This window comes from Eublepharis macularius, chromosome 3 (genome assembly GCF_028583425.1).
Source record: "Eublepharis macularius isolate TG4126 chromosome 3, MPM_Emac_v1.0, whole genome shotgun sequence".
In the NCBI taxonomy this organism is placed as follows: Eukaryota; Metazoa; Chordata; class Lepidosauria; order Squamata; family Eublepharidae; genus Eublepharis; species Eublepharis macularius.
Window position 1 is genome coordinate 149,994,861 of NC_072792.1, and position 15,116 is coordinate 150,009,976.

Sequence of the window (15,116 nt, forward strand, 5' to 3'; positions counted from 1 at the left end):
TGGTATGTCTGAATTTATATTCTTGATTTTAACTCTGAAGTTAAACTCTTTGAGACTGTTGTTTTACTTTTTATTCTGTGTATTTTACTATTGCTGTACCCCGCCCTGAACCCACTTGCGGGGAGGGCGGGTTAAAAATAAACTAAACAGCAACCAACCAGTTGCCCTGGAGGGCCAAACAAATGGCGCTCTGGAGAAAGGTCAGCGGCCAGTAAGAGAGCACCAGTTTTCCATGCAGAAGTCCCAATTAAGTCCCTGGCCTCTACAGGGAATCTCAAGTAGTAGAAATTGAGAAAGACCCTTGTGTTCCAAAGACTGTATCAGAGTTATTTCCAGGCATAGTAAACTATACTAACTTAGATGAACCAGCATTCTAACTTGGAATAAGGTCACTTTATATGACCATGTGGATCTTGCCTATATTTCCGTTCTTATATTTTTACCAAAAAAACCTTAGAAAAGTATTTCCAATTCAGCGACAAACAGCACTATCTATAACATCATATAGTACTGCCTATTTCAGGAAGGGAAGACAAGTTTGCTAAATACAACATTTTCGAAACCAACTAGTGCAAACATTTATTGTAGTTGTTTGGTTAAAATAAAACAAACATGTCAGACAGTATGAGTCAATTGTATTGTACACAGAAAAATACACAAGACGCTCATCAACATAATTTAAAACTAATTTATGTTAGCTTTGTTTTCTTACAATTCTGTAGCTATGGCACAATAAAAATGTTAATGTCCAGGTGAATAGCTTTCAATTAGCCAAAGAGTCTCTTGCATATTAAAATTATTTGGCAGTATGGGGGGAAGGGGTAAAAGTCCTTGTGTTGTGTGAGTCCACAAACCATTAGTATAATGTGGGTGACAAATCCAGGTAAGCAAAATACTTCCAAAGATCAGTCCTACATACTTGCCTCATCTTTTGAGTCAGCTGGAAAACCTCTGCAAACCTGCAACTTTATTACAGACAGGAAGGTATGACTGGAAGTCAGTTTCTGTGCCCATATTTGATAAGCATCGTCATAAATAGGGCAGGGAATGGGGATGGCAACTAAAAACAGAAAGGGAAATCAAAATGAGCATTAAAGGTCACCTCTTTTATGACTAATAGTATTCTGAGGTGAATACTGCATGCATATACTTCCACCCCAAAGTCAGAGGAAGCTGTTCCATCCCGCAATGTATTCCCTTTCATGGTTCATGAAGAGAGGTTTGAAAAAGCAGACCGCTGGGAAGAAATACTACAAACTTCTAAGTTAGTGAAGGAGCTCCCAGCATCGCTGGTATATTCTGGATAGGAAGAGCTGGAAGAGATGATGTTCTTCAGCCTTTGAAGAGCAATGATTAATAGCAACAGGAGGAATGCCAAGAGGCTGAGGAATATTGAAACATAGACATACACATTAGACATACGTCCCGAAGATGAATCCATAGATGTTGAAAGAGATGTGGGATACAATTCCAGAAAAGTCCCATTTTCCATATCTGTTAATAATTCAGAGGTAGGGTAGAGCGCTGACATTTTTGTTGACTTTGTGCATGTATCAGCAATGAAAGAGCGCTAGTATTCTCATAAGGCTGTTGGCATACTGAGCCACCTTCTGCTCTTAGGTCAAGATTAACCTGAATTTGGTTATCTTTTCACACTGCAAAGAAAAAAAATAGGATTATTTTATTTATTGTATGCCGCCTCTCCAGATCTGCTCAAGGCAGCTCAGATCTAAAACAATAAAACAAAACCAACCAAAGCAATAGAACATGTCAATAAAAGCAAATCACACCAATAAAAGCAAGACAATAAAAGAAGCAATAAAATGAATAGATAAAAACAAGTTAATTAAAAAAATAATCCAAGACAATGAAAACAAGCCAGGGCACTGAAGCACATAAAATAAACAGAGCAGTCTAAAATTTTATTGATGAAACAATCCTCAGGCAAGGAGCAAGCCGTAAAACAGCTTTAAAATCTGGGGAAAGAAATGTTTTGGTATGGCTCCTAAAGGAGTCACCAGACAAACCTCACAGAGGAGGACATTTCAAACGAGAGACACCATTACCAACCCTTCCTCCTCCTGGTTGTTGACTAGCTTACCACTGTGGAGGGGAGGGGTGGGAAATTTGAGCAGGTTGTGAGAAGAGGATCTTAACTAGTGGTCTGGAAGATTGCTAGACCAGTGTGTCTAGTTGTTCTGTTTGGTGCAACAGTACAGGCCGTTTTCTTTGTTTTGTTTTTAAAACAGCCCACAACTGTGGCTTTCACTGACAAGCGACAGGATAAAACTTTGTTCACATAATCTGAAATGTATACTTGTCCATTTAACTCTTGCTAGCAATCTGTCAGGTCCAGTCAAAAACTGAGCAGGGTGTACTTCTTCATCTTCCGAAGCCAACCCTGTATCAGAGTAGTACTTCCCACGACTGAGAGCTGGATTGATTTTGTAATCAGCTGCAGTTCAATAAATGCATAAGTTCCTCCACATTTGGGGAATGATTACTAACAGCCACTCACGTATTTGTCTTCTGTTTCTCCAATGAGCAAATGGCTACAATCCATGACATCGGTTTTACCAGGTAAACCAGTTTGGACTGCATGACTTAAGATGAGACCTCATATCTATCACATCTTTAATCTTATCTTTCCTCCAAAGAGATCAGAACAAGGTTCTCCTGTCCTCCACTTTATCCTCCTAAGGCAACCCAGGGAACTTGGCTGAGAGGGGATTTGAACTCATGTTTCCTCAGAACTAGTCTAACCATCACAACACACTGGCATTCACATGGTAGAATGCTCCTCCTTACAAAGCATTTTTGCTACATGGAAAATCAGATATCACGGTGGTTTTTTTCTCCCTGGTCATTGTCTCATTCAGGAAAATAGCAGTCATCTAATATGTTTGGGTTTGCTGCTGGGGTATGCAGCAATAAAATACCCCTAGTATTATTCAGATCTGATTATCAGGAATACTGTACATATTCGGTATTCCTGATATTCAGGTCCAAATTAGTACTCAGATTCATTTTTATTCAGGAATCTATTTGGCCAATTATTTCCTTTTGGGGAAACTATCCAAGGGCAGGAGGAGCCATTTTCAAGCAAATTCCTCCAAAATTGCAGAGAACCTAGTACTTTATGTCCACTAAAGAGCCCCCAAGTTTCAAGAAGATTGGGTTAAGGGTCCAATTCTATGGGTCCCTGAACAATATGCCCCCAGCCACTCTCCATTGTTTCCTATGGGGAAAATCCCAAGGCTTTCCAGGGCAAAGAAACCATAACCAAACACACAGGGGCAACCCCTGGCCAAAAGCCAGTCCCAATGCAAGCTGAATCAATAAAGCTCAACAGAACCAATGCCAAACCACAGAATCCTAGCAGAACCAAACTGAAGCAAGCCCAACAGAATCAGTGTCACTCAAAGATGCCAGGCAGAACCCAGGGCCAACGCAAGCACACCAGAACCAATGTCAAACCAGAGAATCCCAGCAGAACCAAACTGAAGCAAGGGACACTGATGCAAGCCCAAAAGAACCAACATCAAACCAGAGAATCCCAGCATCTAACCTAGCAAGACAGTAATACCAAGGCAGCAAGCAGACCTAGCAAGCAAGCAACACTGACACACATGCACAATAATGCTACCTCCCTCCCCACTCCTTCTGTTGCCTGGGAACCCAAGGAAGCCTACAAGCGGAGGGGGAAAACAAGCTGCAGTAACCTCCAAAATATATCTGGATTATTCAGTAATGTTTATACTGGTTTACCCAAATATATCTGAATATACTCAATATATCTGAATATACTTGAATAATTCTGAATATGTATTTTTCAGGTATGTATTCAGTATTCCCGAATTGCACACCCCTAGATTGCAGCTGTCTGGAGAAAGGAAAATGTCTGCCAGCTGTGCTGTTCTTGAGACACATCCTTGTGAGAAAGGGCCTTCTGGTATTGCTATGAGAGAAAGGAATGGAGGGGGCTAAATTTTTGTTATCTCTGTCCTTCCCCATAGGGTTACCAATTACTGGGGAAAAAGTCCTGTCCCTTTAATAGAACATTTTATTAGATATTGTTTATATTTATTGAATATTATAAAAAGCTTCACTTGCTCATTTCCACACTTCTGTTAAAGGGGCAGGCCTGTTGGCAACTAGGGTTGCCCTCCCTCTGGAAGGGCGGGGGATCCCCTGACACCAGCCGGTGCTTCCCACCACCACTCAGCTGGTGGGAAGGTTAACTCTGGATGAGAGGGCTGACTTGGTATGCATCACGGAGGGGTGGGGCAGGAAACTGAGGGGAGAATGAGCAGTGCCCTAACATGCTGATTCACTTCTAGGCACACAAGGAACGATGTCAGTATGCCACCAATGATGTCATTACACCACTGATGAGGGGCCCCCACTGTCATCCCCCTCAGTTTCCAAGCTCTGCCTGGCAACTATTGGCAACTCTACTTCCCCATTAAGATTCAAACACTGTATCGTGTTTTAATAGCTGTACTTTATTTCTTTGTTGATGTTTATTTATTTACTTAGGGAATTTCTATGCTGTCTCTTCAAAGTCCTGCTCAAGGTGGCTTACAATTAAAACAATTATCAATTTAAAAACAACAAAAATTAAAAAGTGGGGGGGGGAACAGGAAATCAAAGAGGTAATCTAAGAAATACTTTGAGTGTGAGAATATCAATGTCAATATCAAAAAAGCTAAAAATATATTAAATTACAAAATCTTTCATCAAATTCCAAATATTAAAAACTGTGCATTAAAAATCAATTAACTTTAGTTTCATATATATACCTACATATATGTACTTTCCTCTATTGTAAATTTTTTAAATAACAATTACGCTTATACACATGAGGATGTCACACATTTATAGGCATCTTTCAAATGACCAGGTACTGTTATTTATATCATAAAATACATGTGAACTAAATGCTTTTCAGCCATGGGCTTTCCTCAGTGGCCTAAATTTTCACAATACATACCATATACTATATTATTTAGATTACAGCATGCTTGACCAAAGCACAAAGCACTATCCACGTGAAGTAAAAAAAATTACGGAATGAGTAAAAGCTTACAGTGTCTCTACACACCAGTTGACTATGATTCATCCTGACCTGGCTTGTAGAGACATCTGAACTACTAATAATCACCATCTTGACAAGTGGTTACTGATTGTCATAATCTATTGGAACAATGAAGTGGAATTTACTCATTCCATATTTTTTTTCTTTCAGTCTCTTTGGTTATCTCATCAAGATACAAAAAAGCCAAGGAACACACACAGTTTAGAAGTTTGTCCCATTAGGGAGACTGTAGTTTGTTGCTGGACAGACTAGACCCCTGTAGACTGAAAGGGAAGAAAGCACAGGGGAATAAGGAAAAAGATGGAAGAGAAAGTACAGCATGTTAGCTTAAAGCTAGGTTTGTGCTGTGAAAGGAAGATGTTGCTTACAGAATAAAGTCAACACAAGGCTTGGTGTTTCAGAAAACAAATAGAAACCCTTTATTGTGAAGGAACTCCATCCTGGATAGGAAAGAGTAAACAATTCTAGCTATCTTTCTAAGTTATGATGGAGAGAGATTGCAGAAAGCACATCTTCTCCTCATGGTCATTAGAGACAGGATGAGGAAGAGAAGATGGAAGGAACAGCTGAGAGCAGTGATAAAGGGACAGCAGCAGAGGTGACTAAGAGAAGGATATAGGAAGATACCTATCTAACCTTGCGGACGACACAGAGCTGGAAGGACCTCAAGGGTCATCGAGTCCAGAAAATTTACAGCTATCCCCCCTCACCTCCCTCAGTGACTCCTACTCTACGTCCAGAGGAAGGCAAAAAAACTCCAGGATCTCTGGCCAATCTGGCCTGCAGGAAAATTCCATCCTGATCCCAAAGTGGCAATTGGCATTCAGCGTTACCCTGGGCATATAAGAAAGGGCCACAAGAGCCAAGCACCGGCTCATCCCTTCATGCACTCCCTCTCTTGATCTGTGTACGTTCATAATAAGTCAAAGAATCATCATAGCTGTCAGATGACCATCTAACGTCTTCTTAAATTCCTCCAAGGAAGGAGAGTCCACCACCTCCCAAGGAAGCCTGTTCCACTAAGGAATCACTGTAACTGTCAAGAGCTTCCTAATGTTTAGCCAAAAACTCTTTTGCTTTAATTTTAACCTGTTGTTTCTGGTCCAACCTGCTGGGGCTACAGAAAATAACTCTGCTCCCTCCTCTATGTGACAGCCCTTCAAATACTCAAAGAGGGCTATTATATTACCTCTCAGTCACTTCCTCTGCAAGGTAAACATACCGAGCTCCTTCAACCTTTCCTTGTAAGACTTGGTCTCCAGACCCCTCACCATCTTCATTGCCCTCCTTTGGACATGTTCCAGCTTGCCAACATCCTTCTTAAACTGTGGTGCCCCAAACTGTACACACTACTTCAAATGAGATCTAACCAGGGCAGAGTAAAGTGATACCATCACCTCACAGGATCTGGACAAGTTACTTCTGTCATTACAACCTAAATTTTTTTTGCCTTTTTAACTACAGCATCACGTTGCTTACTCATGTTCAGCATATGATCTAGGGGTGGGTAGTTCGGTTTGGAATTTGGCTTAAAATACCAAATTTTGGCTGAATTGGTAAAATCTGGGTATTTCAAATCAAAAAATCAGGTATCCTGAATTTTTACCACATTAAAAAATATGGTAAAATTTGGACATTGTTTTCTATGGGAGAATCACTCTGCGAGCTATCCGGTGGGCTGGAAGGGTCATTTTTTTACTCCTGATTGTTCTCTAAAGATCCCCACCCCCATGTTTCATGAAAACTTGACCCTGGGATCCAATTTTATGGGGCCTCAAAGAAGGTGCCCAACCCATTCTCCATTATTCTCTATGGGGGAAAATATCTAGGGGCTATACAGGGGCTGGCATTTTTCAAGCATGCTCCACCAAATTTTCAGGGGACCTACTTCTGTCCTCTAAAGACTCCCCAATTTTCAGGAAGATTTGACCCCGGGAGCCAGTTCTATGCACACCTGAACAAGGTGCCCCCAGCTACTCCATTGTTTCCTATGGGGAAAATGTCAAAGTTGACTCTCACTGCAGAAACACACTGAGGCGAGGCTGCCATGGCCAAGGCACACTCCCAAATGCAAGCTAAGAGAAAGCCCAGTAGAATCAAATTGAAGCACAGGAATGGAATTTCTCCAGAACCAAAGTGAAGGAAAGGGACCAGCACCACATTAGAGAATCACATCCATTCCACCCAAGCCAAACTGAAGCAAGGGATACTGTTGCAACTTAGCCCAACAGAAGCAAACTGATGCACAGGAATGAACCCCCTCCCCCAACCAAAATGAAGCAAGGGGACTAACATCACATCAGAGAATCACATCCATTCCACTCAAACCAAATTGAAGCAAGCAACACTGTTGCAACTTAGCCCAACAGAACTAGTGTCATTCACAGCAGCCAGACACCAGATTCAACCAATGGGGAACACCACAGAACAGAACCAATCAGTACGCATCGACAAACACAAGGCATTCCCCAGCTTCAGTTTGTTTTTTCTTAGAATTTTACCTTCTTGCTTCTATTTACTTACCTTCAAACAAGTGGTTCTGGTAGGGCTGCTGACTCCAGCTTGAGAAATTTCTAGAGATTTGTGGGTGGTGCCTAGGAAAGGCAAAGTTTGGGGAGGATAGGGAGAAAGAGGAGATGTGATGTCATTCTAGGACTTTCTTCTCCTAGACTCTATTGTATACCATAGACTCTGCCTTTCAAACCAGCCATTTCCTCCAGGGAAACTGATCTCTGTAGTCTGGAGATCAGTTGTAATTCTGGGAGAACTCCAGACCTCACCTTAAGGTTGGTAACCTTAGGAGTTGGAGTTTTGTGACTAGAACCCCTGAAGCATATTTTTGGCCCCCAAATGCAGCACCAGTTGGCTCCAATATGGATATAAGCAGTAGTTCTGGGGAAGTTCTGCTGTTTCCCAATCAAAAATGCCCCCACTGCTTTTAGACCCAATATGGGAAAAGGAGGTTTCAGTACTGTCTTTGTCTCTTTCCTTACTGAGGTAAAAAGCAGCCTGATCTGTGTGTATGTGTGGGGGGGAAGGTTCAATTGGTGAAATGGCACAGGGGGTAACCCCCCCACCTTCCCCTATACCTATGGTCCCATTACATTTCGAATCCTACCTTGGCAGCTGCTTTTTAGGGGCTGAAAAGAGACTGAGAGTTCTAGTCTAGTCTTATCTTTTGTTTAATTCTGTTGCTTGGCCTCACTGTGCCTTGTCAGACCTTGGTACTAAGCATATGACAAAGCCCCTTCCAAATTAAGGAATTCCAAATGTAGGATTTGGGAGAACAATGATTAATAAACATGTTGGAAAAAATGGTGCCTAATGAATTCTGAAAGAGAAGTTAAAATGTCTTTTGATTTAGGATGAAATCTAAGGAAGGAATGAAAAATCCCCTTTCAAGTGCTAAGCCTGTAAGCCATAAGCAAGATTCATTTGCCAGGGGATGGATAATAAATCTATGCACAGCCTTTGTAACATTTACTATTTCTCTGAAATAAACAGAGCCAGGGTTTATTTGCATTTATAAAAGCTGTGTGCCACATTCATCTAACTGCACACTCACAGTCAAAATGCAAAAATATTAATTCCTCTGAATAAAATCCCAGCATTGAATGAACTGGGCTAAAACAATCCTATGAAGATTCCCTTCACCCCAAATCAGATCTCATCAGGATTTTGTGGATGGGAAAACCCAATCCCAAACTCATTGGCGGACTATAAAACACAAATGGAATGGACTGATAAATTGAAATACTTGGCAATCAGAACCGGTTTAACCACTAGGCTCATTGTTCTATCAGTGCTCTCTTAAACAGAGTTAAACCTTCTAAGCCCGTTGAAGTCAACCAATATAGAAGAGTATAATTCTGTTTAGAATTGCACTGTCAATTTCCCAGCTCTGCCACAAAGTTCATGGGGTGCCCTTGGGCCAACCATGCTCTCTCAGCATAACCTACTTCACTGGGATGTTGTGAGGAGAGGAAGAAAGGGAAAACCCATGTATACCTTCCTGAGCCCCTTGGAAGAACATAATAAACAAAGCCATTTTTTGAAAAAGCAGGAAGAAACCTGGCTCAACAAGGCATTTTAAAGTGTGATTTGCCCTTGTTGTGTTCTAAGCTGGAGACCAAGCAGCAGTGCAGCTCAGGGGGGCAAGCAGGACTACATCAAAGCCACAAGCATGCCCACCAGCCACCCTCCTTCTGCCCAAGTGTGTCACAATCCAATCAGCCAATTCTGCCCCCATTGCACCTGATTTAGCCACAGTTTTCTTTTCCCTCTTGAGTGCATGGATATATTGGGAAGTCTGCAAAGCTTTATGTACCATCAAGCTCGCTGGAAAAAGAGAGTAATATTGTGACAGGATTGCTATGATGCCACTCAAGTAACATTCTCTTCAGGAATAATGGCATTTATTTCAAGTGCGCTCAGCCACCTTGCAGACATCCAAAGTGCTCAGAAATGGCAGCTTTGGAAACTGATAATTATAGGTTCCTTTTGAAGGGGAGTGTTATGCTAAAGTTAAAACAATATTCTTCCGTGAAGATGCAGCAACATTACGATCAATAATGCCATACCTTATTATTCTTGCTCAACACTTTCCTGTTGGTTCCTCTAAGATAATTAAGGACTTCCTTCGTGAGGCTGACAGATTCTAAGGGGGGGGGGATAAAAGTAGCAGGTGATCTAGAGAACACAGAGTGATCTATGTTTTTGCTAACATTGTTTTCCTTCTGGCAGATTAAAAGATGCTTTAGCAGATACCTATTAAGATGCTAAAAAATTTGCATTACAATCTCCATGATTGTTTGCATCAAACAGCTCCAAGCTCCTTTCAACTGTTGCTAAACAGCTGACAACTAAGGTACACAGGCAAATCACGATGATGTGAATCAGCCTGAGTGCACGGGACTATGAAAGAGCCAGCAAGCTGGAGAGGTCAAGGGTCTGTTCGTCCTTCCTTTCTACTATCCTGCTGCTGTCCCTTTGAAGTGAACATTGGTACTCTTAGCAGCTTCCTTCCTTCCGGCTTTGGCTTCACCTTCCCTCTCCTCTCCTTTCATGTTGTATGAGTTTTTCTCCAGGAGCTCAGGAGCAAGGGAAGGGCATGTTAGACCAGGAGCAGATTCTTCTGCTGTCGCTGCAGCTGGAGCTTTACCGACACGGCGGCTTTCTCCAGAGTAGCTCCCCGGGAGCAGGACGCCCAGGGAGAAAGTAGCAGCTGCCTGCCCCCAAACAACGTTGAGAGCAGGCTTGTGATTGGAGGAACGATTTGCAAAAGCTGCTGCTGCAGCCAGCTTTCTCTGGCTCTTCAACAACAAAACAATGGCACTTCCCGTACTGTAACAGTAAAACTAAAGAGAACCCTCACGGGAAGGAACAACAATTACAAATTAATAAACAACTCTATTATAAGTGCCCAAAGGGCCATATGTATTTCTTATATAAATCAATCAGTGAAATGACCAAATACAATTTATACAATGACTCTTCCTTAAACTTAAAAAATACAAAGGTCCAAACAAAATGTGTCCTGTGTCTTCTTTAAATAAAGTAGCATTCATGCACAGCTATGTCCACACATGGTAAGGGAATCCACGGCTGCACACCCAATCTGGGGCCGGCTGAAAAGCTCAGATTTCGTATAGAATCTTCCTCAGGGGCGTGGCCAAACACTGTGTGGTAGACCCTTAAACACTGTATCAATTATTCACTCCCGGACCTGAGCAGCTGTATCTTCTTTTAGCAGGGCGGCTGTGTCTTCTAAAGCACCAGACAGCGATTCTAACAGAGAGGGGAAGGACACTGGGACTTCAGTTCCCAGGAAAATTTGCAAAAACAATCAAGTGTTGTCCATGTGAAAAAGTCACTTGTAGCTTGGCTCTTATAGAGCAGGACATGCTTCCTGCATCTCTAGCCCTCCTTGCCTAGGCAATTCGATTAGAACGCCATCCCTACTCTTTCCTATCCTAAGTAGAGTTCCTTGTAACAAAGGAACAAATTTATAGAACTTTCAGTGTTCAGAATGTTTCGCCATCTATCCTGGTAATATTTACAACAATTTTATAAGGTAGAGCAGTATTATTATCCCCCTATTGCAAGTATGTGTAGGACTGAGACTGAGAGTGGCTTGGCTAAGCCACCAGCTGAGTTTGTGACAGAGGCTAGATTTGAACCAGACTTCCCAGACCATAGCTCATTCTCTTAGCCCCTACATTACACTAGGACAGTTGTGTGCTGCCCTGTACATTGTCTGTTCTTTCCAACCATCAACCTGCATCCCGAAACCTCTCTGTGTTGTCACCCTTTTGTGGCTTTACCATACAACCACATGAGATCATCAACTCATAGCCAGTCTCAATTTCTGATGTTCTTTCTGTTAGGAGGATTTAATGCTAACCCTTTCCTCAGGTTTTAGAGGGGGACAAACCAGAAAGTTAAAAATATATAGAGGTTTACTCCTTACTGCCCTAAACTGTCCTTTGATATGAAGACTGCTATCTCAGGACTTCCTCCTTGTGACATTCTTCTCTTCCTCTCTTTGAGTCTCTCTACACAAGACATTTGACACATGAAGAACACGGTGGGAGATGCAATGTTAGAAGGGAAGGGTAGTTTAAAAAGGTAGAGCTGGCGGAAGGGCAAAGGCTTTGCTATACACTGGAGCTGCATGAAGGGGCTGTGAAAGTTTCCCAGAAGGGAAACTTTAGCCCATTATAACCTATCCAGGTCCAAGCCCAGCTCTGGAAAGCAGCTCCAGCTCATTTCCATTCCTCTCTGCCTTCTGGTTGCAATTCCACACAGTTTTAGACTGGAGAGGTGAAATTGACAGAGCCTTGGGGAGGCAAAGACAAAATTAACAAACCTCTGAGGAGCAATCTCTGCTGGCTCTATCTTTTAAAATTATGCTTCCCAGCTAACATTGCATCTCCCTACACTTGATGGACATGTGCCAAGGCATCTCGTGTAGAGAGACGCTTTGTCACAAAACTATCTCTCCTCCCCATCTTGCAACATGGATGCAAAACTTGTCCTGCAATCCATGTGTATCCTTAGACTAGACAGGTAGATTGGAATCTCTCTCTCCTCTTTCCTATCAGAGTATGAAGTTCCTACAATAAAGAACTCTTATTTCTTTTCTAAATCTAAGCTAAGTTTATTTTCCCTCTCACATTCACACCAGCCAACAAGCTCCAAACACCCATCATGTTCTCTTTGCAATTGATATACTTGGCTCATATATATATACCTTTTAATAGGTTCAGGGTCCAGTTTTTTAATTGTTTCATCACCCAAATCTCTCTTCCATGCTGTCTTCTAAAACAAAAGCTGTGTTTCCAGATCAGTCCAAAGTACAACCAAGATTCTTTTTCCAGAGGCATCCAGCAAGGATGTCTGAAAACTCACGAACAGGTGAGTGTGCCTTGTTCCTAGCATGTTACATTAAAGCATATTTGCCTCCATACATGGAGATTAGCCATTAATAGCCATTAACAGGCAACAGCCCAATCTTCGATGAATTTATCTTTTAAAAAATCCATCTTAGTTGGTGGCCATCACCATGTCTTGTGGCCATGAATTCCTTAAGCTAATTATGTACTCTCTGCTACTAACTAATTGTTCTAGGAGACTCCCAAATCCTAGCAATTTAGGACAAGCAAAAAAATCTCCTTTTCTCTAGAGAGTTTATAGTGTTTTAAGTGCAATGCAGCCTTGATCCTTGGGTACCTTTCAGTTTTAGAACCTGGACAACAGATGCATAAGGGGGGAAATGGTTGCCATTTTAAAGTATCCAAATATTCACACAGGGAGAGCCAACTGATATAACTCCTCTTTATTCATTAGTCTTCTACTTTTAGGAGATCTCCCCAGATGAAAATAAACTGGACCACCTGTAACAGGAATGAACATATATTTCTTCCTCTGTTTATCTCTACCTTTGCTTTCCTCCCTTCCCTTTGCTGTCTCCCTTGTATCAAAAGTGAGAATGTAAGCTCCTTCAGGAAGTGGCTTATGCTCTGTGAAGCCCCACATACACTGACAGCACTATATAACCAAATAAATAATGGAGAAACTTTCATAGTTCATAACAGCATTGTAAAGTTCTCTTTTATATCCTCATTTCTTTCTCATTCTTGATATGGCATCCCTCTAAGCATCTGTTTATCAAGAAAATGTCTCAAATAATGTAAATTAATCTCATTTCCTGATGCTAATAGAACTAGAGCGGGTGAGTGGCATTTAAGAATCAAACATAGTCCAGAAAGCAGTTCGATGTGATCTTCCGAAAACAGAAATCTCAGCTCTGCATACTGCAATAAATTGAATGCTTCTCCAGACAGCCTTAGTCACACACGTTTTAAACTCCCTTCCATTTTCATTGCTTGTGGTTCTTCTCAATACTTGTCTTGATTCTATTCCCCCCAACCTCAGTGCAATAGTGGAGGCTTAATTTGAGCTCCTTGGCACTACAAGTCATACCAAACAAAGCCAAGAGCGCAGTTGCTCTGCGCTTACTACACTGCCCAGAGGGCTTCCTTGAGGCTGAATTTATTTTGCAAGGCTCTTCCCAGAACTGGATGTGATACGTTTTGTATTTGAGGGAATGTAACTCTACAGTTAGCAGAACACCATCACACCAGTGGTGGTGGTTTCACATTTTAATCTTTTAATTTGAATTTGGCTGTACTTTGGGACGGTGACACTTCTCCATGCCCTCCACCATTTTTGAATACTCTTTTTAAAAAAATGTCGGCTTCTTACAAAATGGATTGATGCTTGCTGCATTGTCAAGCTCAGAATGCACATTGAGACAGCAGCTCACAAACAACATGTGAAAAGAAACAAGGCTGTTCTCTTTCTCTCCCTCCTTCCCTTTGTTCCACCATACTGTTTAATTCTCTTAATGATGACACAATCCATATTAGAGAAAGCGAGTGCTGAAGCACTTATTTAACACTGTTTAGAAGCAAAATGTTGCAAGCCACAGCACTGCTGTTCCCAGTTAGCACATTGCAGGGTTAACCTCCCATCCTTGTTCATTGCAGATAAAGCTGTTGTGCTCCTGGCTCTGAGGTAGTACTTACAGAGGGCAAAAAGAACAGGACACACCCTTTTAATTTTGGATTTATTACTTCCAAGTCTCTCAGGTTTTGAAGCATTCCTTTAAGGCAGAGTTGCACATGTTATGAAGCACCAGCTAAGCCTACTTTCTGGCCAAGCCTTCCAAACCCTGTTGACCCTGAGATACAGCATTTCACCACTCATACCAAGTCTCCAGCCACTCCTGCTCAATTGCTGCCTACATGGCAGATGAGGGGGCGAGATGTGCTGTGCTGGCCCTGGGCCTGTGCTTGGGGGCCCAGCATTAACTCCAAGTTCATCACCCCTCTGGCTGCAAGAGCTGCATCCATTGCTGGGTGCCGTCCCCAAGATGTCTACTGCCACAGCCCCTCCCGATGGCTCAGCAATGGTGACACCACTGAGCTACTTGCCTGCTGGGGGTGGCAGACTACCCCCACATCAGGGACGACCTGAGGCCCCAAGGCCAGACACCCTCTGGCCAAGAATCTGGTTCCATGGTTGCCCACCACAACAGGATGCATGCATCATAACCTCAGCACTAGGCAAACCCTCTGCCACCATCTGCCTGTATGGGATGTCCTGGGCCATAAGGGCATGCATGTGCTTCTGAGCCAGCCAAAAGAAGTTATTCCACTGCTTCAGGGGGGACATCATCGGTCTGGCACTGTAGTCTAGGGCAGAGACCTGCTCCACTGCCATGCACCAGAAGGCATGGCAGTGAGTGGCAGCAGAGTGGTCCCCGACAATGGGGAGGGCCACACTGGCATGCTCCATCACCAGCCCATACAGGAGCACCTTCTCCACCTCAGTCCATTTGGGCTGGCAGTGGGAATCAGCACAACCCCAGGAAACCACAATAAGCAGTTTCCTGGTTCTGGCCAGTTGCACAGTGCTGCTTCCGCAATTCAGCCTGAGCTGGGGTTCCCAACAG

At 42.5% G+C, this 15,116-nt stretch overlaps 1 protein-coding gene across 1 annotated transcript in view; it reads right to left on the minus strand.

The window, feature by feature from the left end:
- Positions 1-1,056: 1,056 nt before the first annotated feature.
- SERTM1 (serine rich and transmembrane domain containing 1) overlaps positions 1,057-15,116 on the minus strand; it is a 29,244-nt gene continuing 15,184 nt past the window's right edge. The window contains exon 2 of the mRNA XM_054974800.1: positions 1,057-1,655. Within this exon, the coding sequence (XP_054830775.1) occupies positions 1,208-1,531 (324 nt within the window). The 5' untranslated portion in view covers positions 1,532-1,655 and the 3' untranslated portion in view covers positions 1,057-1,207. The remainder of the gene's footprint in view (positions 1,656-15,116) is intronic.